The following is a 26,435-nucleotide window of genomic DNA, read 5'->3' on the forward strand; positions in this document are numbered from 1 at the left end:
CATCTGATCGTATCCTTTCATCTCATCTTATCAAGTCATCCCATCATCTTCTCTCATTATCATCTCATCATGTCTTGTCCTCATCTCATTTCATGTTATCTTATGAGCAGCAGCAGTAATTTAACTTCACAGTAAGGCACTATCAAATACATAATAATAAACACTATATAAGAGTAGTTTTTGGGCATGGAAGCTTTAAAGACACAGTACACGGCTGTAGTTTTACTCTCATTTACAGTGAAGTATTTAGAGTTAATTACTGTGAAATGTTCACGGTAAATCACAAATGTGCAAATGCATTTCAGTTTCTGATTTTGTGTTTGAAGATTTAATTTGAAAAGCATCTTAAAGTCTAACCAAGGACTCAAACAGCCTTCACTTTGGAAGGAATGAACGTGTTTTCTGAATGTGAAGGAGGCGAATGAGGAACTTTATTTCCTCTATGAATAAAAATAACCTCTCTGCAGCTCTGAAGGTCACTGACTGCGAGGTTAGAGCCTCAGAGGATCTGAATCTGACATTTGGACTTGAAGAAAAAAAGTGAAAACACTACAAATGAAGTCTAGAATGGGGTTAGCCTAGCTTAGCACAAAGCATTGAAGCAAAGGGAAACTGCTAGCCAAGAAAAATAAACCTAACAGTAAAAATAAAACCCAGAGTCGGCACGTTTTAATCTCTGTTGCTAATTCAGTATATATTCTGTGAACACTTCCTGCAGCGTGCGCTAACATTAGCATAATGTCTGTATTAGCATACTCTGTTGACCTGGGAATTTGCATATTACATAATTACCTGGACTGTGCTAAATGTCATGTTCCTGTGTGTAACATTATATTATACACGTCTGACCTGTTACATGATATAAGCTTATTACTGGACTCAAATTCCCATCATGCCTCAGGAGACTGGAAATCACAGAACTTGAGAATTCAGTTCTTTTAGCTCGAGTCTGAAACAGAAATCAGGATCATCATGAGGACAAGCATTACTCTGAAACTGTTGGAGTATTTGCTTTCACTGTCTACACCTAGAGCATAGATCTGCAGCAGCATAGATCTGCAGCAGCATAGATCTGCAGCAGCATAGATCAGCGACTCATTATTACAGCCCCGCTGCTGCCAGGACCCGATCAATCTCAGGGTATTGATGAGATTCACACAGAGGCCCTGAGAAGACAGCAGCTGGTTCCTCCTGTTATGGATCTGCGGTGGAGGTCTGACTCCATTACAGTCCAGCTGGAGAGGATAGATGTACATCACATAGATCAGCAAAGCCCCGACCTGCTGATCCCCTGACCTGAAGCACTACCTCTCTCTCAGTCCTCGATCAGTCAGGGGGGAGTCGAGCAGAAACTCTGGTTTTCTTCCAGCTCGTTAAATAAAAGAGGGAGAAATTAATGTTTTGGCTTTATTACACAAGGTCGATGAAAGCGTCTTTTTAACTCACTTACTCCAAAATCATTTTCTTCTCTTCAGTCCTGCTCTCCAGGTACAGGAAATCTTTCTTGTTACACAGCGTTTCACCTATTTCACACAGAACATTACTTTAAAGAGGGGTATAGTTCTTTTTTTAAGTCTGAATTCTGTCCCTCTGGTGCCCCTGTAGTATCTTTAAATGATTTAGGCTCATAAAAAATTCTATTTTTCTCTCCCTGGTGTTTGAGAAATCCCTAATTTCACACTTTGTTTTGGCTGCTGTCTCTTTAAGGCTCCCTACTCCACAAACCCCCTTAATTCTGATTGGGCCAGCCCTCTGGAGGCCTACCAGGGCCAGGTCTATGTGTAAAGCATGCTCAGGGGTCTTCAACCTGTGGCCCTGGAGCCTCATGGAGCTTTTTGACTCCTTTGCAGTGGCTCCTTGTAGCTTTAAAAAATATTGAATTAATATTTTTTTTTTCTTACAGAGGGTTAGTGATTAAAGACATTGACACTAAATAAAGTAATGCATTAACCTGCTGGTGCTCTACTCCGCCTCTAATAAAAATAAAAAAATAAAAATGCAGAGTAAAGCAAAATTATCAATACCTGTTTTTAGATTCAAGAAATCTTTTTTAAAAATTCTAAAATTTTCCCAAATCTATACTTTTCAGTTTTATTTTGATTGTGGCAAATTTTTGATTTCAAATTTTTTTTGAATATTTGCAAAAGTTTTAAGATTCAATTGTGTTGAATTTTTTTGCAAACTTTTTAAAATTTCAGCAATTTTTGCAAATATGTTTGAATTTCATTTTTTTTATTATTTTTGCAAATTTTTGAACTTTCACAAAATTTGAAGTTTTTGCAAAAGTTTTAAATTTCAATTGTTTAGAATTTTTGCAAACTTTTAACAATTACATCAATTTTTTGAAATTTTGATTCTTAAAAAAAATTCCATTTGTTTTTATTTTTGCAAATTTTTGATGATTATAATCTTAATTAAATTCATGCAATTTAAGCAAATACTTTAAATTTTTGAAAATTTATTACATATAAAAAAAATCAGACATCACATGTACAACTTCATGAATTCAAAAAAATTCTTGTTTAGACAAATATTCACTACATTTTAACTGTATAGAAATTTATCCTGTTTGTTTTAGTCTTCTGTTTGTAGTCTTGATTCTGAAGGTCTTGATTGGTAGGTTTTATCGTATTTTGTTTATAAGCCCATCTCTTTAAAGCATTGGTATTATTCATACGTCCTGGGAATCTGTGTTTAATGTTATAGATCTACAGCTCAGAGCTTATTTTTGAAATCTGGATGTTGGCGTATTCTTCTTTCGTGGCTTTTCTTCCTTTAGAAAGCGGTGTGTAAATCCTGCTTCCTTTGCCACGTCAAAGTGCAGTCGCCAGGTTTTGTATATTTTCATTGAAGCCAACCTTGGGGGACTAGAGTCCAGCTCTGGAGTCCAGCTCTAAAAGGACTCGCCACATGAAGACTCAGGGTCAGATCTAAAAGTCTACAAACAGCCTCTCTGTCTCCATGAGCTGGATGTCTTTTCAGACGCTGATGGAGGTGGTAGACCTCTTTTTTTAGGCTCTCAGTCTTTGATTGGGTCTGACTTGGTCTTGTTTGCTCTCTCCTCTTTCACCCTCTCCTCTCCTCTCTCTTTCTATTAAAACATTAACAGCGTGTGCCGTGCGTTGAAATGGTCTATAATTCCATCCCGGCTGTTTTATAAGGCTGCGCGCTCCCCTCGCTGCCCTGGCTCTGCGGCTCATATACATCCTGTTCTTTAGAGGAAATGGCTGCTTCCCTCCGTGTTCTTATAAATAATGTTGATGGTAAAGTGCTCTGCAGCCTCACACACTCTGTACACCCAAAGTACACACACACACACACACACACACACAGCGGGAAAGTTACTGCCACATATATGTAGACGTCTCAATGTGGTTTCACAGAGAAGACCAAAAATCAACCATAAAAACAGCTGATTTAAACCATTAAACCACCTTTTTAATTAAAACAAACTGCTGGGAGTAAACCTCTACAGATAAAAGCTGATGAGGGATCAAGCTTTGGCCAGAATTTGGGGTAAACAAAGCCAGAGGTTAAAAAAAAAAAGGCACAAACATCAACCATAAACTGTACAAAAGAAGCAAACAAAGCCATTGTGAAACACCCGTTAGCTTTTTAAGCACTCAGTGTACCTTTTCATGTTTTGGTTGGCGTATTACCGTAATTCCTCAACCATTTGGGGGACTAGGAAACTGAAACTACTCCTTAAAGAAGAAGAAAACACAGAGTATTACAGCACTGCAAAGGAACCCAACAAGCAACAACAACAGACTCCACCTTCTGGGATCAGATCGGTTCAGTCTGGCACCCCAACAGAAGGGTCCCAAAACGCGGGACACTTATTTGGGGATCTGTCCCAAAGTTAGTCAGTGGAAACGGCACTAAATGTGTGCCATACTGAGACAATAGACCACATAAAATCAAGCAGCAACCTCTGGTCTAAGAATGTGAGACAATGCTGGAGTGCTGAAATCTGCTGATAGCTGATCTGCTTCAATTTCTGCTTCAGAAACAGACGTGACGTCCGGAAGACTATGTCTTTATTTTATACAATCTGTGTATAAAACATGGACATAGCCTCCGCGACGTCACCCAGCCAATCCGCGGATGCAGCCACATTGGATATGACGCCGGCTTTGAGCTTCCTTCCTAACAGCTACAGGGCGCCTGTCAGTCACATGAGCTGAGCTGTGTCTCCGATTGGACAATCAAACCATCCTAATATCTTGTAAACCGCTGAGTTAGAAAAAAAATTACCCATCATACAGTGTGTGACGATTGTGAAATCAGCATTTTGTGCGGTACCAAGATGAACCGAACTATACTGCTTGGTGGGAACAGGGATTAAAGGCCCATTTCTCCCTTTAAATACAAACATGTATGCGTCCTTTTCAAACCATGCGCTACATTGGCAATGCAGTGAACTAATACATTCACCAGGGGGGGTCAGCCCAGAGTCAAAAGTTTATGACAACAAAACTCAAACACAAACATGGCGACTGTGGAGAAGGTATTGCTAATGTAGCTCTTGTATAAAAAAACAACAATGGAGGCAGCGTTGTTGGAGGCGGTGGTTGGTGAGGCAGTTAAACACATCGCAAAAGTTCGGCCATTGTTATTTCTTCTTTATGTCTCACTAAAGATTCGTAAACGGTAGTATCAGCAACACTGCTCCTTCCGCTCTGTTTCTCTCAAGCGGCAACCTCCGGTCTAAGAATATGAGACAATGCAAGAGTTCTAGAACTCTGAGGTCATAAAGGACAGAATTCCTTCCGTCTATGACATCAGAATTCTAGAACTCTTGCTGTTGCTCTGCAAACAGACTGTTTTGCATGCATGCATGCTCCTGATTGGTCGATCCACTCTGACCTTTTTTTACAGGTTTATTTTAAAGTAGACTCTTGTAAACCCGTTCAGACACATCCTTTCAGACAAACACGGCTCTGCTCAGAGATAAAGAGGCTCTCAGGTCGAAGTTTCCTCCCTGAGTTTATCTCTTTGGTTCCTCTCCTCTCCAGCCGTCCCTCAGCAGACTCTCCCCGTGTGGTAATAACAGCTTGTTAGTGAATGAATTCTCAGATTTCCCTGGAGAAAGGAACTATTAATTGTTCTGTTGAAAGTTTTTTTTTAATCAGAGCACCTGGAGGAAGGTGTGTTTTATCTGCAGTCCAGACACAAACACGTTATCTGGCAGCAGATTGGCTCCGCTCCTCTCGCGTATATTGCTTCTGGAGGGGCTTGCAGTAGGTTTATGATTTCACTCCCAGTTTATTTGCACAGTGATAAAACACAGGAGCAAGGCAATAAAAGCAGCATGATGAAAAACAAAGATAGCAAACTGAAAAAAGAAAACACTCACGAGCCGATCGGGCTGCAGCGAGGAGAGAAAGGGACAGAGAGAGCGGAGGAAGAGGAGGACGAGGCCGGAGGAAGAAGCTGGTTTAATCAATACACATCTCTGAAAGTCAGACACGGTCATGGAGAAACTTTTAAACTAGACTTTCAAGTCCTTTTAAACCACTCACTCCCTTCAGATACAGACGTTTAACTCAATAAACGATCAAAACAAACCTTCAGTTCGTCCCAGGTTTAAATTTAAAGAATCATAAATTTTAGGATATTTACAGATTTCCCAAACACTCCCTCCCTCCCTCCTCCAAACATCTGCTCCTCTGAGCGATCAGCAACCGTCAAATCAATAAAATCAACATTTTACGGGAACAGGACTCAGAAAAAGAAGGAGGATCAGATTCATCTGTCCGGGTTCACTAGAGGAGGAAAACCAGGGAGGGATACTCCCAACAAGGAGAGACTGAGAGAGAAGGAGAGGAGGAGAGTAGGGGAGGAGGTAAAAGCTTGGGTTGTGTTTTGCCGCCTGAAGAATCCATTTAGAGGTCGGCCTCTCCTCACTGAAACTAATGGACCTGAAGACTGAGAGGAGAGGAGAGGAGAGGAGAGGAGAGGAGAGGAGAGGAGAGGAGAGGAGAGGAGAGGAGAGGAAAGAAAAGAGAGGAAAAAGGAGAACAAACACAAAAGCAGAAAGAAGTACGTGAAAAGAAGAGAGCAATGGAAAGAGAAGGGATAAGAGAGGATAAGATGTAAAGAGCAAGAAAACAGGCAGAGGAAAGGAAAAAAATACAGAGGAAGGGAAGAAAAGAGAGAACGAAAAGAAGAAGCAAAGGAGAGGGAAAAGGAAAGGAAAGAGAGCACTTAAGTAAAGAAAAGAAAATAAAAGGGAAGGAAAGGAAGCAAGGAATTGACATAAAGGGCAGGAACAATTAGACGGGACAGAAAGGAGAGAGGAAAAGAAAAGAAAAGGGAGGAAAGGAAAGGGAGGAAAGAGGAAGGAAGCAAGGAAATAAAGTAAAGAGAAGGAAAAAATAGATGGGACAGAAAGGAAACGAAAGGAAATGAAAGAAAAGATTAGAAGGGACCAAAAGGAAAGGAAAGGAAAGGAAAGGAAAGGAAAGGAAAGGAAAGGAAAGGAAAGGAAAGGAAAGGAAAGGAAAGGAAGGGAAAGGAAAGGAAGGGAAAGGAAAGGAAATGAAAGAAAAGGAAGGGAAAGGAAAGGAAGCAAGGAAGAAAATGAAGTAAAGGGAAGGAAGGATGAGACGGGATCAAAAGGAAAGGAAAGGAAAGGAAAGGAAAGGCAAAGATGAAGAAAGAAAAGAAATAGAAGGAAAGGAAAAAAGGAAAAGGAAAGGAAAAGAAATTATAAAGAAAAGACAAAAGGAAAGAAAAGAGAAGAAGAAAAGGAAGTTGAAAAAAGAGAGAAAAACTGATGGGTGGAAAGCAAGGAGACAAGGGGATTCAAAGGAAAGGAAACAAGAAAAGGAAAGAGGTCTTTATGGAGGAGGGGGAAGGAGACAATGGTAAGGTGTCTTTCAGAATAAAAGTCTTCATTTTTCCCTTTTATGAAAAAAGAACACGTGAACCTGTTTGTCTGTCCTTCCTTTCATGATATGAACCAACCATTGTAAAAACCCACTATCGCCCCCTACTGTGAACCACTCAGTTACACTGTTTAACTGCCCTGAGCAGCTGCAATACTTTCCTTCACTGAAACAACACAAATCTAAGCGCCTGGTTTTAAAGAGGCGAACAAGATGTGGATTTCTGTTAAAAAAAATAACAGAAATCCAGAAAGTGAAAAATGAGGATCTGGAAGATCAGAATCTGGACCCAGTTTTTACTCCAGAGCTGAACCGTTTGAGTCATTCAGACGCTCCATTCACACCCTCTGATCTCATTCACAGACAGGTAGGAGTACAGAGTCATATAGAGTGTGTGTGTGTGTGTGTGTGTGTGTGTGTGTGTGTGTGTGTGTGTGTGTGTGTGTGTGCAGTATGGTGGTTCAGATGGAGATCATGTTCCTGACTCACGCTGCTCTTTCTGATGTTTCCTGCAGCTCTTTGAACAGCGGATAATAGAAGATCTATCTGCAGGGTGAAGACACCATCATCATCACCATCATCATCCTCACACACACACACACACACACACACACACACACACACACACACTCCAACACGCACGTTCTCTAACCACATGGCAGCAGCAGCAGCAGCAGCGAGTGTGTGTGGGCGAAGGCAGCAGGGTGAAGATACACCACCGTACTCGAGAAGCAACGAGTGGGAGGCGCACACACACACACACACACACACACACACACACACACACACACACACACACACACACACACACACACACACAAACAGAGCTTTCACACTTCATCCCTGCTCATGGTGGAAACAGACTGTCAAACTCTGCGCTCAGCCAATAATACGACACAGCGCGGCGATGGAGCGTCAGATGTCAGAAAGATGGCCGACACGCAGACTCACCCCAGCGTTGTCATGGTGACGATGGTGTACCAGAAGGAGGCCGGGATGGAGGTGAAGGTGGAGCCCTTGGTGCCCTTCTCGGCATAGAACATGACGGTGGCGAAGATGATGATGGCCATGGTGAGGGAGAAGAGCAGGAAGCCGAGCTCGGAGGCGCAGCTTTTCAGCGTGTAGCCCAAAATCCTCAGACCCTGCGAGTGGCGCGAGAACTTGAAGATCCTGAAGACGCGGAAAACTCGCAGGGTCACGAAGGCGCCGCTGACGTCCTCGTTCTCCGGCATCACCAGCCCGATGTAGTACGGCATGATCGCCACCACGTCGATCACCGACATCACCGAGCGCATGAACTTGCAGCGGCTCGGCGCGGCGAACAGGCGCATCAGGTACTCGAAGGTGAAGATGAGCACGCAGGCCGTGTCCATGCAGAAGAAGGCCAGCTGGTACTTCTCCCCGCACGGGAGGTCCTTCACGCTGCCTTTAGGGGGTCTGCAGGGCACCGTCTCCACCACGTTGGCGATGACGGAGACGGCGATAAAGAAGCCGGTGACGTAGTAGAAGACGAGGGCCATGGTGGAGGTGTGCGGGTTCTCGAAGGCTCGCCACAGACGCTCCCTGGACGTGCTGTGAGGAGGCAGGGGGGCGTCCATGGCCTCGTTGGCCTCTGTGTCCTCGGCCAGACGCTCCTGGTTCTCCTTCTTCTTGTCTCTGTATTCCTTCACAAACACACAGAGCGGACGGTTAGCCTCAAAGCTAAACATGAAACAACAGCTGCAGAGACAAAACAAGTTTCCCTGTTTCCCCAAACACACGTCCTCAGGAGGTGCTAACATTTAGGGATAGAAACCTTTCATGTCTGAAACGATACGGTACCGATGCCTGATATGTTTTTGTGTGTTTCTGTGGTAACAAATATCAAATTTGTTCAATAATAAAATCCCAAAGTTTTTCAGTCTAACATATTTATTCTTCAATATTTAACCTTGCAATGCTGCGTTCATGTCCAGCATGGAAAATTGCCTACTCTTCCACTGTCCCACGGTCACAAGCAGGGATGTCCCGATTCGATACACTGATCGGTATTGGCTCCCGATGTGGCTATCTTTGGAGGATCAGATAGTATCAGATATTGATAGTTTTTTGGATAGATTTTCGTCAGTTTTCACTGTCACACTTTATGGCTGCTGTAAATCAAACCACGTTGCAAACATGTCCGCTGTGTGGGACGACTTCTCTTTGGAAAGCAATGACAGTAAAACACCATTATTTCGACTAATCAACTGTCTGCAGTTTCTACCTCCACCTTCCAAGATCGGATCGGTTTAGTCTTGCACCCCAAACAGAGGGGTCCCAAAAATTGGGACGACTCATCTCGGTTATTTGGGGATCCGTTCCGGGATTAGTCAATGGAAGCGCCGTAAAATGCGTGCCGTACCGAGACGAACCAAACTGAACTGCTTGGTGGAAACAGGACTTACAACAGATTTGTCATTTACAACAGAATCACCCAACGGAGTATGGGATTTATCAGACAAAGGTATCGGTATCTGCAAAACATATGGAAAAATCAGATCGGATTGGATCTTAAAAAATCCGTATCAGGACATCCTTAGTCACAACGATGCGTTGAGGTACCTAAACATGGTACCCCTTGGTTTCACATGAATCAGTACTTGGTACCCCAGAAATAATTCGGTCAGGACCTCTAGGGCTGTATTCAGACCAGAAAAGTCCTTTGGTCCACTTGTTTGGTCCGGACCAAAAGCAGACTTTATTTTTTTGGTTTGGTGAGGTTCGTATTCAGGTTGTACTTTCTGCAAGTGGACTATATTCTGTAAACACATCCAGGTGTGTGAGGATCAGTGCTCTCATTGGACAGCACTGACAAAGGCGGCACACAGAATACAGACCCAGAAATGGAGGTAAACATGTGTGTTTGTGCTCTTATTAGAGCTGCTAAATCATTTTCAGTTTCAAGAGCAGCTCCTTCAAAGCAGCTTAACAACACCGTTTACAATTTAGGAACAGGAAGACCAATGATCGCAGCAAGGAGGCGCTATGCTCTGCGTGTCCTGACCCACAACATGCTAGCAACAGCGTGGCTAAACAGAAGACGGAGGATCAGGTATGAACCAAAGACGGTTAGGTTACGGTGGCTCTATAGGCCCAAAAGGCGCATGTATCCTGTAGTTAGTTTGGATGGACCTTGGTTTGTATTCAGACCTGCACCGGAGAACCACGAACCACACCAGAGTTTGTTTGGAAGTGGACCGAGACCACCTCAGAAAAGTGGGTCTGGGTCTGGTTGTTTGGTCCACACCAGGGTTCGTTTGTGTCTATTCACACCTGCATGAAAAGTCCGCACCAGCGTGGGAAACGAAACCTGGTCCGTTTAAAGTGGACCAAACAGTCCAGGTCTGAATACGCCCTAAAAGAACAGGAAGTCCTCAACTTACGTTGTTTTAACTTCATGACATCAATGAATATATATACGTAAAAAATAGAGAAGTTACGCAGCCCTTTATGTAAGCTCCAACAACACATGCTAGTTTTGACGTGTATGAATACACAGCTACGCAGTGCTACTCGGTAAACAGCATCGTCCACTTTGTCTCAAGTCTCGTCATAGTAGATTTTCTGTGTTTGTGCTCCGTAATTTTCTTGGTGTCCTCACCTTTTTTGCATCGTAGACACAAAAAGGAAAGCAGGATCTGTTTTTCCATGAATATGAAGTAAAATAGTTGTATTTGGATAGTTATTAAGAGATAAAAGGGGTATTTAGGGGTATCTGCTATGTGTTTTTGTGTTTTGGGGCAAAACATTGTCGTGTATAGTGGTCTATAGTGGTGTATAGTGGTCTATAGTGGTCTATAGTGGTTGTGGCCTCCCTGTTAGCTTCTCCTCCTGTTAGCTGTTAGCAAAACACCAAACCTGTCCAAGAACAAACCCCCTTCAAACATTTGGTGTCTCTGATATGAGAGGCCAACAGCGATGAGAGAAAGTATCTGAATCTGTGAAATTACTAGTGGATAAAAATAAAGCTCATGTGGACTTTTCCTCGTGGGAAACTGTGGGGGAAGTGAAAAACAGAAATTAGAAGCTTTCACAGCTGAATCAACATTTGTGAACAGACCCGCGCCTGCCAAATGTGAGGACATAAAGAACAATTACCCATTCATGAGTCAGTGGACGGGTCGCTTATAAAAACCAGGATGTAAGATGTGAGCGCCTGGGTGGGCAGGCCGGCTATGACTGAAGGTGGTTTACAGCAGTGATTTGCTGTTTGGGGGGACAGGACTTGGACTGTGACTCGTTAAAGGAATCACTTACAGAGCCGCGGGGTGCCAAGAACAGTGGCACTAAAGAGCCAAGTCGGATTGCGTCGTTGGAGCTGCTGGCGTTTGAGGGGGTTCATCACTGCGAGCTTAATGAGCTGCAGGCTGATAATGGAGTTTGAGAGCAGCGCTGGTTAGAGTCCCCCTCAGATCCATCACAAGGTTTACGCGTTTAGCTGAGGAGGCTGTTCACCAGGAGCCGAGGAGAAAAACACATCATCACACTCAAAATCAGAAAATAAGAGAGAGGAGATTCTGATTTATCAGGCTGAGCCTCATGAGACTGGTGCCAGAAACAAACGTCAAAATCAACGACCAGATTTCACACGACATGATTCAACACGCCATCATACGAGATGGAGCTGAACTACATCATGATCATACTGAATTTTTACTAAATAAAACAGTAGTGTTATGTAGTGTATTACAAAATTATACCGTATGATATGATAAAACAAGTTGCAATATGATACGTTAATGTACAATACATACATTTTTTATTAAGATACAGTATGTTTGGGTTTTTTTTGACTCTTTCCAACTCCATCCTCGGGCCATTAGGAAAAAAAAAGGCACATACAGCCGCGTTCCCACCAGTGAAGAGGGCGCCAAGTTCCACGTGATTTTTGAGGAAACTTAAGACGTGTTGATCAAATTTTTAACCAGCCAGAGGGGTTTACTTTGGCCCATATTTTGGATCCTTAAAAGGCACTGTAGTGTCCATTTTGGCTCCCGAGAGGACACCTGAGCGTGAATTTTGGCCCCAAAGAAAGAGCACCAAAGTGCGAGTTTTGACCCCAAAGCTGACACTGAGCATTTTGGCGCCCAAGGAGGTTATTAAGCGCAAATTTTGGCTCCTGAGAGGACATTACAGCGCACATATTTTGGATCTCTAATGGGCACTTAAGTGCACATTTGGATCCCATGAGGACACTAAAGCATTAACTTTGGCTCCCAAGGGGGCGCCTAAGCCCAAATTTTTGCTCCTGAGAGGACAATTGTGCATGAATTCTGGACCGCTACAGGGCACCCAAGCGTGCATTTTGGCTCCCATGGGGACAATGAAACTCGCACTTTGGCTCCTGAGAGGACAGTAAAGCATTAATTCCAGTGCCCATGAGGACACTGAAGCTTGTATTTTGGATCCCGAGAGGACACCCTAGCGTGAATTTTGGCTCCTGAGAAAGGGCACTACAGCACAAGTTTTGGCTCCCAAGAAGGCAATCAGTGCAAATTTTGGCCCCTGCAGGGGTATTAAAGCCTAGATATTTTGGATCCCTAGAGGGCACTTGACTGCACATTTGACTCACAAAAGGACAATTAAGCGTGAATTTTTGCTCCCATGCGAGCACTGAAGCACGCATTTTGGCTCCCAGGAGGGCTACCAAGCCCAAATTTTTGCTCTTGAGTGAACAATTGAGCATGAATTTTGGATTGCTATGGGCACTCAAGCGTGCATTTTGGCTCCAAGAAGACACTTAGGCATGAATTTTGGCTCCCATGGAGACAATGAAGCACACACTTCGGCTCCTGAGAAGGCAATTAAGGGCAAATTTTGGCTCCTGAACAGACAATTAAGCATGAATTCTGTCCCCCTTGAGGGAACTGAAACTAGTATTTTGGATCCCGAGAAAACACCTGAGCGTGAATTTTGGCTCATGAGAAAGGGTACTGAAGCACAAGTTTTGGCTCCAATACAGACACTGAAACTCCGGGAAGGCAATCTCTTGGCCTAATTAGGCAATTAATAACTAGGCAATTAATTTTGGCCTCTTCAAGGGTATTAAAGCCCACATTTTTTGGATCCCAAGAGGGCACTTGTACGCACATTTGTTTTCCAAGAGGACAATTAAGCATAAATTTTGGCTCCCAAGGGGACAATGAAGCTCACAGTTTGGCTCCTGAGAAGGACATTCAGTGCAAATTTTGGCTCTTGAGACAACAGTTAAATATGAATTCTGGCACCCATGAGAGCACTGGAGTGCACATTTTGCCTCCCAAGAAGACTCTTAAGTCCGCATTTTGGCTCCAGAGAGGATATTACAGCCCACATATTTTGGATCCCTAGAGAGCACTTGATTGCACATTTGCACGCATTTGGCTCCCGGGAGAGCACCCAATTTTACTTCCAAGAGAACAACTGAGCATAAATTTTGGCTCCCAAGACGACAATAATTAATTTTGGTGCCTGATAGGACAATGAAGCTCCCATTTTGGCTCCCATATTGGCACTTGAGAGCATATTTTGGCTACAAGGAAGACACTTAAGTCTGTATTTTGGCTTCTGAAAGGACAGTTGAGCATAAATTTTGCCTCCTGACAAAGGGCACTAAATTGCAAATCCTGTCTCCAATACGGACATTGAAGTGCAAATTTTGGCTCCTGAGAGGACGATTACACAAGTATTTTGGATCCCTAGAGGGCACTCGAGGGCACATTTTGGCTCTTGAAAGGAAACTTTAGTGTGTGTTTGGCGTCCAAGAGGATAATAATTCGATAGTTTTGAAATTCAATAATTGGAACATGAGAGGGGTGACGGGCCCCCTGCCCCCTCCTTGTGCACACCACTGCCTATAAGCTAAAAAATGACACAGTGAGAATATCTGCACATGTGATGGAGATGAGCACAGCATGAAGTTATTGCACAGCCTCAGTAAAAACCTCCTCAGAGCATCAACAGCCTCCCAGCTGTTGGTGTACAACACGCTGCTGCCTCAGAAACTCTCCTCCAGCCAGAAATTTAATCAAACTGTGACAAAACAGAGGAAGGGGGCTTTTAAGCTGGAGTGGCTGCAGGAACGTCTCAGTGAAAGTAGGTCTGCACACGTCGGAGAGCGCGACTCTAATCCAGAAGAGGGATGGAGGACGGCTGCTCCAGCTCCCCAGAGTTTTAGGTGAGGCCTGCATCCTTTCTCCCGTTTGACAGCCGCATGTATGTTCTGTTTCTAAATGTAGAGGAGAGTTTAAAGCCCGGCTGCTAACACACAGCTGTGTCGTATGGAGCTCAGAGCGCTAACTGAAGGCCTGCTCGTGGTACCTACAGACTCAGGGAGTGGTTCAGGATGCAGAGAGCTCGCTCATTGGCAGACTAATGTAGAATCTCTGTAAATAATAAAACACAGATTATATAGACCTGCTCTTTGAGGAGAGTCTCCTTTTAAACCTGCTGCTCTTTCTATAAATAAAGTCAATAACCTGGTCATCCTCAGACCTCAAATCCACCATGAATCAACTCGCTCTTAAGCGTCTGTGACCCCGTGTTTACCTCCATGCAGCAGTCTCCGATGATCTCAGGCACGATGCCGTAGAAGGCCAGCTCTTCGTCGAAGGCCTGGATGCACTCGTGTCGCGGGTAGTGTAGCTTCCCGGTGCGGTAAAAGTTCAGAATGTGCCGGAACATTTCAGGGTCTCTGTCGAAGAAGTACTCCTGTGTGTCCTCGTTGTAGAAAAACTCTTTCTCCGAAGATCCCAGCAGCGTGTCTGGGTAACGGTCCAGGGTGTTCTTCCATGTCTGCGAAAGAAAACGGAGAATTTCAAACCTTTGTTTTTCTGTCACTGCTGTTTTAGAAAACATTAATTCAGCTTGTGTCTGAAACACTTTAAAACTCTCTGATTGGCAGGGTGGGGCTATGGATGGGCCTTGGTGATTGAGGTCCTGCCCCTCCAACGTGACATGAGCTAATCAGGAGATGCTAATGTGACGACACTGCTCCTTATTTAAAACACGCCATATTTTTTTCTGTATTTCACTCGTCTTCATGTTGTTTTAAAATCAGGACAAAGTCAAAGTCTTGTCAGGAACTTTCTTGTTCTGTCATCGAGCACAAAGAGCCTCAGCTCTGTTTGATTTCCATCTATTTCTGCCACGGAGCCATTTTGATATTATACGGCAGATCAGCGTGCTGATTGGACACACGGCGTATATAAGATCCAGAGGACGACTGTCACCTTTAATGAGCTGAATTGTATAGTTCAACATCAATTATGTGACTTAAAACTAGGTTAATAATCCAAATGATCAAACTTTTAGATTAAACTACAAGTCCCATGATGCATTGGTGTGCAAGAAACTTCACATCATGTAACTTCAGAGCCAGATGTCAGGGTTTTCATGGTGGATTGAACTATTTTAATATGTTTAATTATGCATTTTAAGTATTTCCACAGCAAATCTTTTAGCATTAAAACTCTAAATTAGAATATTAGTGCTGAGATTTATGGGTAATGTAGTTTCCTTAATTTAAGATGCAAAAAGGACTAACCTGGGTTGTCCATCTCAAGTTTTTGTCTTAATTCATCTCTTTAAGAAAAAAGGGAAGGGTGGTTAAGTCAAGTCACATACTTTTAGGAGTCAACTACAAGTCCCATAATGCATTGCTGAGGGAGACCCTCCAATCAGAAAGCTTCAAATCAAGGTTTCTAGACTTTGACATGAATGTAAATACAGAGCGCCTACTTTTAGGTTCAAGTGATTTCACAGCAAGTCTTACAGCATTTAAACTCTCTATTGAGAATTGGTGCTGAGATTCATGGGTAATGTAGTTTTTTATAGCATAGCTTTTAAAAACCTGCAAAACCTTCTGATAAGAAGATGCAAAAAAGGCTGACTCAGATTTTTCAGCTTGAGTATTTTTTTTGATTAATCCCTCAAAAATGTAAAGAGTTCAAATAAAATACTTGTAGCGTGAACTACGAGTCCCTTGATGCATTGCTGTGAGTGAACCTCCAATCAAACAGCTTCAGAACAATGTGGAAAAGTCAACTTGAGTGTGTTTGAATGATGAGTTTAAAGTCATTCACTACAGGTCTTAAAGCATTTAAACTCCTTATTAAAAAATTGATGCTGAGATTTATGGGTAATGTAGTTTTTTGAGTCATAGCATTAAAAACCCAGGAATTTTCTGATGACATCTTCTTTTTGTAAGACGATGCAAAAAAGACTGACTCAGGTGTTTCTGCTTGTATTTTTATCTTGATTTGACTCTCAAAAAAGATCAATTGTTCAAATTTAAGACTTTTGGAGTCAACTACAAGTCCCATAATGCATTGCTGTGAGAAATCAGACAGCTTCTCATCGTGGTGCCAGGGCTGTGGCGCTTTATAAAATCATTTTAGAGTGTCTACTTTTGACTTTTCACTTATTCACAACAACATTAAAACTCTCTCTGTTAAAGTATTGGTGCTGGGATTTATGGGTAATGTAGTTTTTGGGAGCATAGCTTTAAAAAAACAGCAATTTAGTTTTGTTTTGTTTTTTTCTCTGTAAGATGATGTGAAAAAAGACTGACTCAGGTGTCTAAGCTTGGAATTTTATCTTGATTTGGGTCTTAAAAAGATAAATTGTTTACATTAAAGACTAAAGGGGTCAACTACAAGTCCCATGGTGCATTGCTGTGAGAAATTAGACAGCCTCACATCGTGGTGCCAGGACTGTGGTGGCTGATTAAACTATTTTAGAGTCTACTTTTGACTTTTTAGTATTCACAGCAGTGTTTAAACTCTTTGTCAAACTATTGGTGCTGAGATTTATGGGTAATGTAGTTTTTAAAGATGTAGCTTTTAAAAACCTGCAGAAATTTTCGGATAACATTAGAAACGTATTTATTTTTCTGTGCTTTGATGCAAAAAGACTGATTTGTGCAGCATGTTTAAGCTTTTCACCCTCTGTTTTTAAGTTTCAGTCCTCAGGATCTCATCTGTTTTCACCTTGACTGGTCCAACTCTGGCCTTGTTACTTCTCTAATTACCCGTACACCTCCTGTAACGCTTTTTGGTTATAATAAAATGATTGGTTTTCCTCGGTGCAGTCTGCTTTCAGGCCCACTTCACTTTGTCTCTGGTCCCTGTTGTAATAAGACGTGACAACGCCTCCTAAAAACGACTCGTGGGTGACAGTACGGCTTTAAAAAAAAATCACCTGTGGGGGGGAAACAGAGCTCACATGTAACAGGATGAAAGTCAGGACTCATTAAAGAGGGAAGCAGTTAAAGAGACAGGAACTCAAAGTCTGTAGCGGATGATGAAATATTGGAAAGACGAGAGGAGTGAGATGCTTTACATCACCCTGAGGTCTTGTTCAGGAGATAAAAAGGCTTCGACCTTTTGTTCGACTCGAAACCACAGAGGAGGAGAGAATCCGAATTCACCTCTGCACACGGCTGGATTAGAGATGAGCTGCAGGCTCAGATATTTAATGTGGTTCAGGAAAATCATGTTTTCTTATCGTAACAAGTGAGGAGAGGTTTCACATCCAACCGTTGGTGTAAAACATGAAAGCAGAGGTCTTTCACTGATGTCTGGAAAGCAGCGATGAAGCCAGATTAAGGGTTAAAGTGAGGTAGGACTGGGGGCGTGGCTTATTTGACTGACAGATGGGAGCTATAATTATACGCTACATTTCAGCTACTGTCTCTTTAAGACACTCCGGAACTCTGGAAGCCAACATTCCGGAATGTTCTCCCAGAGCAGGACTTTTCAGTGATGTCACAAATTGATTCTCTCTAGTGTGACTTTTAAAGCAGTGACCTCCCAATCTGAGACATTGCTTCCGTTTAGCATCAACAGCTAGCATCTGTACTTCCTGTTTGTCTGTAAGAGAGTCAGAATCACAGCAGCTTCTCTGGGTTTGAGTGTTCGAGTCTTGTTGGGTTTCCCCTGAAGACGTTACAGCAGACGGTTATAAAAAGAAGAGGGTTATTTTTGGTTACGCTCACTCGCCGCGCTCTCACAGGAAGTTGGGGATCTAAATGGTGAGTCCACTTTAAGCGTCTCTGGTCTGAGGTCTGACACCACAAATAGAGAGTCACTCTGAGGGGAAGCTAACTCGAACGTGAGCTAATGTATGAGCCACAGGTGGTGACTTTCTGGTTTTAATAGCTTAGCATCAGCTAACTCTACACTCCTCTCCAGCTCAACCCCAAATATGGTCATCCCTCGCTCCAGGAATCCAATATGGAGGTTGAAAATGAATGAATATGAATCATTTACAACATTTTAGAGCTAAAAGTGCTGAGTCAGCAACTTGGAGCATGCTCAGTAGGCGGCCACACCCACCTGAAACCTGACACCGCTGACGTTGACGTACAGGATCTCATCCGATCTGGACGTGTTGTCAACGGGAGGTTTGGGCATCGTCTTCTTGGCGAGCGGCAGCCATCCCACCGCCGCCGCTCGCGCAAACGGCAGCCACGTTGCCACGCCGGCCGCCATCTTGCAGCTGCTCTTCCTGACTGTGGAGTCAGTACCGTCCCCGTGTGGGGAAAGGGGGCGGAGTCAACTAATCTGATGTGTGCTTTAACAGGAGACCACTTACTTCTCGTCCTGCCTGGATTTACTGAAGTGGGCGGGGCTAAGAGAGAGGATGTGGTCGGGCATGTTGGCGGGGGGAGGACAGGGAGGGAGGAGGGAGGGGTCAGAGGTCAGCTAGGTGTCAAGCCATGAAAAAGGTTCTGCAGAGGAACGACGAAGCATCCGACACTTCCTGATGAGAGACTTCCTGTTACTCTTCAAAATAAAAGTCCTCAAAGTGAAACTCTGAATTCTCCCCTTCCAGACAAACTTTCCTCCTGAATAACAGAACGTTCCCGAACAAAAGCCAGACTGTCCCGCTGGAGGGGCGTAATTTGGCGAGCTCCGTGCAGCCTGGAGGACGGAGAGGAATCTGTGAGAAATAATAATAAAGCTCTGCTCTGATATTGCAGACGCACGGTTATTGCTGCTGGGAGTTGCAGCAGAGATATAAATCCAGGAGTGAAGGTGTTAAACTCTGTTTCTCTGTGAGTCTGGCGCTCTCTGGCCCGCCCTCTCCCCCTGATGATGACTGATTTGTTGCAGCGCCGCAGCCTTTCACATTCTTATTAAATTGTGATGATGGTTCCTGAAGTTGCAAGATAGACAGAATCGCTGGTGTGGCCGCCTCCCTCTAAGTGTTTCCCCGCTGTGGAGATTATGGATGAGCCGCCTCCCTCTTCCTCTTTCTCTTTCTCCTCTTTTTGCTTTTGCTTGCTGTTTTTTTTTTTCTGCTCTCTAATTTTCCTTTATCTCCCCGGGTCTCGCTCCCTCTCTGTCTCCGGTCCGGGTCGGGGGGGCAGTAGTGGTACAGTCCTTACTCCATGTCCATGTAAGGCCGTCCTGTCAGGAAACACACAAACAGAAAAGAGACAGAGAGTGAGAGATGAGCCCGGAGGAGGAAAAAGAGGAGAGAAGGAGGAGAAATCAGAAAGAGAAGGGAGGAGAAGAGAGGAGGAGGCGTGGGAGGAAAAGGGAACGGAGAAGACGTGAATAAAGGATGGGATGAGGGAAAAGGCGGAAAAATGAGGGAGCTTGAGTTGTAAATGTTGGTAATGGAATGATAAAAGAGAAGACAAAATGAAAGGGTTGAGGAAAAAATAAGCAGAGTGGAAGGATAGAGGGAGCAAGGAAACAAAAAGGAGAGATAAGAAGGATAAGAGTAAAGGAGAAGGAGGTGAAGAAAAGGTAACATTGGAGATGGAAAGAAGGGAAAGAAAGAAAGCTGGACAAATATCGTTCAGGATGATTTTCAAACTAAGACACTGAGACTGAAAGCTCTGCTCTGCTGGAGTGCTAAAAACTGCAGTTCCCTGAGTGACCACTAGAGGCTGGCATCAGAAACAGCAGAAACCACATACACACCCATTCAAAAAGTCAGAAATAATACAGCAAAAATAAACATGATTACACCCTGGTTCAAAACGGGACTTTAGTCTGAAGAGATCATTTCTCTGTCAGGGTGAATTCTTTATCACTCTTTATTTTTCAAGTTATTAAATTAGTTTTGCCCATATATGGTCATGGCTGACTTGACTGACATGGGCACTGTGTAGCTGTTAGCAATAAGGACGCTAAAGCTCACCTCTTTACCTCTTTACCCATATCAACAGAAGTTAGTTTTAGTCGGAATTTCCTCAGACAATAGGCTATAAAACATTGCATTAGAAACAGATTGGTGATGTCACAGCGTCAAGCCCATGACTTCAACACACTACTACCACATAGTTTAGCTTATTCAAGTATCTGTGACCCATACATTGATTTAGAACCAGGTGGAACATTTTACACCTGCTATGCTCAAATTGTCTTTCTAACGAAAAAGTCAAGTGCTGAAAAATATCTTAACGGAACTTTCACCCATCCTGGTTCAGGAGGAGATAATTTCTCTGTCAGGGTGAATTTTTGGATCACCAGTTGTTTTTGAAGTAATTAAACAGGTGAGTTTTGTCCATATAAGGTCATGGCTGACTTAATTGACAGGTGGGCACTGTAGATGTTAGCTAAGAGGCTCAAGCCCCGCCTTTTTATTGAATCGAAACTCCGACAAAGTGTTTTTTTTTTTTTTTTTTACCTTTCATGTTTATTCAATATAACCATATAAAACATCATTATTATTATTATTTTTATAATTATCTGTGCAATCAACTCTTTGTTTACAATTTGTTTGTCAATGTCACTGTCCAGTGAGGTTGAGTCAGCATTTACAACAGGATGACCAACAATGACAAATGTTACGCTTCATATCAGAAACACCTCAAAGACTGTGAATATGTTTAATACAGACTTTTCTCAAAACGGCCTGTGAATTAGGCCACGCCTTCCAATCACTGTGGCATGAAAATACGCCTTAAATCTGGCTTAAAATCATCAAGTGTGTGACCGGCCTTAGCAGGGGAGATTAGGTCACCGTGAGCATGTGGAGCTAACGTTAGTCCCTACAGACCAATGAGGACGAGCCGCACCATTCAATACTTTAGATTAAAGAAGCTACACATTCACACCTAATTTTATCAAGAAACTTCATTAATTAAAGACTGTACACCAGGTCTGCCCTGTACGGGTCTTTTCTTCCTGTAGGTAACCTCCTCCATCAGACGCCAGCAGCTGAATCGTCTCCATGTTTAAAACAAAGAAATAAAGCTGCAGGTTATTAAAGATGAGTTTTTTCTTTCAGTCTGTCGAGGAAAAACACAGCCGGCCCTCCCTCCCTCTTTTTATTTCTCCCTCTGCGTTCTTCATTCAATAAAGCCGCATCAATAAAGTGAAGCTGCTCTTCGTCAGATGAAAAGTTATTGTCGCAGGTTTATTTTATTGCATAAAGTCCACAGTGGGAGCAATAAAAGTTTTCCGTCCTCAGGTTTGGTTTCAATCACAGCCAGTCTGACGGGTCAGAAAGTTTAACATGAGGATAAATTACACATATTTATCTTTTTCGGTCTGATGGAGTCATCCTAGACTACAGAAGTTAGGAGTGAGTGTCCACTAACAAGAAAGAAAAAAAAACATCTGTTCTGTTGTTTCAAATGAAAAAATACACAGGAGAAAAAAGGATTAACGGTGCAAAACTTTCACATCCAAAGATACATGTGCAACATTTTTATGCACCATTAAAGTTTAAAACGAGCATGTGCAAAATATCTGTATGCAATAAAATGTGTGCAAACAAAGAAAATCATAACGAAACTACAAATTCAAGTTTTCTGTCTGAAATTATTGTGCAAAATTATCTTTGCATATTAATCTGTGCAAAATGTGTATTTAAAAAAGTTAAATGCCATGATGAGTGTAAAGGTTTTGCAAAGTTGGGGGAATTTTTCGCATTCACATGTTTAAGTTCATTTTCTTACTGTGCAAAAATTTGTGCAAAATTTTGAGCAGGAATAAATCTGCAATCTCATGTGAAATACAAAAAAATAGTGTTTTTTATTATGACTAATTTAACCTCAAACTCTAGGGGCATTCAGGTGCATGTTAAAGGGCATTTTTTATGGGCAAAAAAATTGTGCAAAAATTTACACAGGAAAAAATGTGCAACATATTCGTGTGCAAAACAAAAACCCTGATTGTTTTTGTTTTGTCCACTAATATCTTGGGCTAAAAGTTTTGCAAATAGGTGTTTTTTTTTTAGTTAAGTTTCCAAAAATGCAAAAATTTGTGCAAAAGCTTGTTCAGGGATACACATGCAAATATTCCTGTGCAAAACAAAAAATATTGTTTTTTATTATGTCCATTATGCTTTTTATTCATTCAGGTGCATTTTTTGAGGGGCAAAAATTTGTGCAAAAATATTGTGCGGGAAAAATGTTCAACATATTAGTAGACAAAACAAAAACCTTGATTGTTTTTGTTTTGTCCACTAATCTCTTGGGCCAAAGTTGCATTAAGGTGCTTTTTCAAGTCAAGTTTTTATAAGTGCAAAATTTGTGCAAAATTTTGTGCAGGGATAAATGTGCAAATATTCCTGTGCAAAACAAAAAAAAAGTTTTTTATTTTGTCCATTTCAACCACAAACTTTAGCTGCATTTATGTGCATGTTACAGAGGATTTTTTTTAATGAGCAAAAATTTGTACAAAAATTTATGCAGGAAACTTTTTTTGCAATATATTTTGTCCACTTATATCTTGGTTAAGATGCATTTAGGTGATTTTTTTAGTAATTTTTTTTAAATCTGCAAACATTTTTGCAAAATTTTGTGCAGGAATAAATGAGCAACAAAAAAAAGATTTTCTTTATAATGTACAATAATATTTCAAACTTTAGGTACTGTTGTGCAAAAATGTTTAAGTGCAATAATTACATAGTGGTAGAGTGTTTTTTCTGAGTGTTAAGTCTTGTGAATATCCTGGTTAAAGTTTTGTCTTTTGTTGCTTTTGCACCTTTTTATTTTTCGACAAACTGCCTCTGAGAGAAACGTGCTCCACTCCCACACCTGTCAGGATATCACAGGTACAGCGGAGGAATTTTCAGTTCTTCAAACCAAACAGATTTTCCGAGTTCAACCTGATCACATTTCTGTGCAGAGGACTTTGACGGTGCTTTTACGAACCTGTTCATCACATGAAAGCTGCAGAGTTATAAATGTTCAGCTCAGAGACTCATTACATAACCACACGTTTTCAGATCTGCTGCTGCTGCTGCTGGTCGAATTCAATTTGAATTTTATTTTGGTGCTGCCGTCTGCTGCCATGACACATCAGCACAGACAGAGGAGGACGAGGAACTGAACACAACGTTCAGGGAAGAACTTGAACCGGAGATCTCACAGAGCGGGAGAGGACTTAGAGGACAGGGGTTTGATTTGTTTGCTGCAGCGTCGGGAACATAATCACAGCTTTAATATTTAATCCTCAATAGTCCTCCTAATATCCAGCTGACAAAACACAGATTATTTATCAGGTTATGTTTTTACATTAATCTGTTTACACGCTGCACCAAACTCCTGAGGAAGCCTGCAGACAAAACTCAGGGCTACAAAAACCTCTCTGTGTTTTTAACGGCAAATCTAAGAAAACGAATCACTGGATTTTTAAGAGCTTCATTTTAGTTTGGAGGCAGTAATATAGTCACAAAGTGATATAACATATCCAGGGGGCAAAGTGACTGAAGTTAGAAATCAATTGTTCTGTTTTTAATAAATAAATTAATAATAAAAAAATAATAAAATAACAAAATTTGAAAATAATTTCTTTCCAAAGTTCTGAACAGCAGACGTCCTACAACAAAAGAGAAACAATAAAACCAAAAGAAGGGGTACAGCTTCAGAAGGGACAACAAAAACATTAAAAACCCAACAGCAGGTCAGATAAAAGAAGGAAATAGAAGCAGTAAGAGAAAATATATAAATGGGAAAAAAGGTAGATAAAAAAGTAAGTAATGATAATAATTGAAAATAAAAAAACAAAAGTTAAAAAAGCTAAATAAATTTTCATCAAGATACAACAATATGATAAACCTATGGAAGAGGATTAAAGCCATCTAAAAAAATTATAACTATTTTTCTGAGAAAAAAAAGTCAGAAATCTGACTTTCTTCACAGAAAAAATAGTAATAAAGGAAAAATTTGGACTTTTTTTCCCATGGCCCTTTATTATAGTTTAAACCAGAGACATAAATGTATAGAACAAAACAATGAGGCAAATAAAAAAAAATGAATTACAAAATAAAAAGTGGAAGAAGACATCACATAAAAGCACGCCGGTAAAAATGTCTCAAGAAGTGTTTTTTTTTCTTCTTGCGTGAATAATTGTAAATGATTACTCAAGTAATATCTAACTTTTCATGAGGCTGGAACATAGACTGTAAAAGAAAAGGACGCCATCTTGCTCTGCTCGAAGTGAGGTCACCACAAAAAAAACTGCTCCCCCTGGTGGCTGGCTGCATTATAGGTCAAAAAATTAATCTCCCAAGTCATTCCAGATGGGCTGCAGTCAAACTAAAAAAAAATTAATACACCTGGTAGAAATGTTTCTCACATCTGCTTGTTGTGGTGATTTGAAGACATCATTTGGCTGCCTTGTATTCAGGTCGTCTTTTTTCTGAAAGTTTCGTTTTCATTTGTTACACGAGGTTAAAAACAAGGCTTTACGTAAGGTTTAACGATGACTGACAGCTGCTGTTCTTGTGTATTTTTTTCGGGGATTGTAAAATATGTCGGGAGGTAGAGTCAAGAAGAGATTAGACTCTCAAAAAGAAAAATATATATATTATTTTTGTCACCAGGCTCCACTTAGATTCTCCCAGAATCCCTCACTGTCTCTACTGCGCAGACTCTGGCTGCACAACTGCTTTAATGGCTGTACCTGTGACAGGGAAATATTGGCTTCAAAACTGTACAATGGTAAATGACGAAGCCACGCTGTCCACTCTATGTACAGTCAATGGACAGAATGTCTGTCTATGACCTCAGAGTTCTAGAACTCCTGCTATTGCTCTGCAAACAGACTGTTTTGCATGCATGCTCCTGATTGGTCGATTCTCCTCGGACCACACAGAAACTAACTCCATCTACACTCTGGCTGTGTCCGAAATGGCATACTAACGTACTACTCATACTAAGTATGACGTCAAAAATAGTATGTAGTGCGTTCACATTAAATAGTATGAAAAGATTGTGTGCGCGAGAAATACCCGGATGTATACTAAATCGGTAAAATTTTTAAGTATGGGAGGTGGGCATACTAGTCGTACTGACACGCCCCATAATGCATTGCGAGCCCCGTATTTGTAAACGTAAATACAGAATGAGATGACAAGATGAGAAGCGACTAAAATGGACTTAGCTCTACAGGGAAACCTAAACGTAAGTACAAAGAAATAAAGTGCCTGAGGTGACGGACAGATCGTCTTCGGTGTCTACGAGCAGTAAACATTTTTTAATTTTTTGAAGAGAGATGAATTCGTCTTGAGACCGGTGTTAGCTAAGAATCATCCACTAGCGAACTTCCCGTTTTCAAAATAAAAGCACCCGTTTATCTCCTTTAAGTTCTCTAACGCTTTTGTAAATTGGGCTCTTGTTTTGGAGCGGACCGGAAGTTTCTTCGATAGCATATTGGCGCTCTTAACAGAATGTCCGAAATGTCGAAATCAAATTTGTATCCGTGCGTCTTGTGGCCCAAATGACCACATTTTGGTATTCTACCTGATGACTTTCTCGCCTAAAATGTTCTTAAAACTTTCAAATATGGCGAATCAACTGAGATATTTGATAGCCTGGTGTGCTTCCATAGACTTATGTGTGCTTCCAATTTTTGTCGTTGGAGGTTTTGAAATGCATCATGGGAAACCGAGTAGTATACTACGGTGTAAACGGTTGGCACTCTAATCATACTTATAGTATGTAGTATACAGTATATACACAACGACCATGTAGTATGTAGTACGTTAGTATGCCATTTCGGACACAGCCTCTGTCTCTAGCTTTTGAGGATCATCTGAATTAATGTTGTGGGTTTATAAAAGGTTTCCTGTTTTATATTTTAAGGGTGAAACTTGCAGATACTTTAAGGATGTTCCTGACCCTCCCTCCTGAGGTCCGTCTGTCTGCAGGTTTCCAGTAAGTCCATCGGTCTGTGCGGATCCCTGCTGACGTCCAGACTTTTGGAGCTCACTTTAGATTTTAACAGAATCCACATGAAGCTTTTTACTCCCAGCCACAGGTCTGGGATCAGCGTTTCCCCTCACGCTGAGCTGCTGACCCTTCTGGTAATGGGTCTGCTGCTGGTTTTTATGGTTATGGCGGTGTGAGAGCCGAACCTGAGTCAGTGGATTTCCTGTCCGACCGCTGAGTGAAAAACGGAGACGAGGGGGATCAAATGTGGTGGCAGGGTTTGGGAAAACTTTTTGCAAGTTTGCTCCAGTGCATGAGGAAGACGTTTTGGTCCTTTACACGGTATCTCTGTTAAATCATCAAACTGAAGGACACAGGTGCAACATCAGCGTTTACATCCTCCTGTGTGCAGCTTAAAACTA

The 26,435-nt window shown here is 41.8% G+C and overlaps 1 protein-coding gene across 3 annotated transcripts in view; it reads right to left on the bottom strand.

The window, feature by feature from the left end:
• The window catches only part of kcnd1 (potassium voltage-gated channel, Shal-related subfamily, member 1), an 88,234-nt gene that overhangs the window by 34,570 nt on the left and 27,229 nt on the right, over nt 1–26,435 (bottom strand). For all 3 annotated transcript variants that reach the window (XM_074682175.1, XM_074682174.1, XM_074682176.1), the window contains 3 exons: nt 18,230–19,306; nt 14,442–14,687; nt 7,845–8,557 (listed from right to left, as the gene is read on the bottom strand). In XM_074682175.1, the coding sequence (XP_074538276.1) occupies nt 7,845–8,557; nt 14,442–14,687; nt 18,230–18,385 (1,115 nt within the window). In that variant the 5' untranslated portion in view covers nt 18,386–19,306. The remainder of the gene's footprint in view (nt 1–7,844; nt 8,558–14,441; nt 14,688–18,229; nt 19,307–26,435) is intronic.

This window comes from Halichoeres trimaculatus, unplaced genomic scaffold (assembly GCF_033239565.1).
Source record: "Halichoeres trimaculatus isolate MK-OKI-2021-1 unplaced genomic scaffold, fHalTri1.1 fHalTri1_scaffold_11, whole genome shotgun sequence".
NCBI classification, from domain to species: domain Eukaryota; kingdom Metazoa; phylum Chordata; class Actinopteri; order Labriformes; family Labridae; genus Halichoeres; species Halichoeres trimaculatus.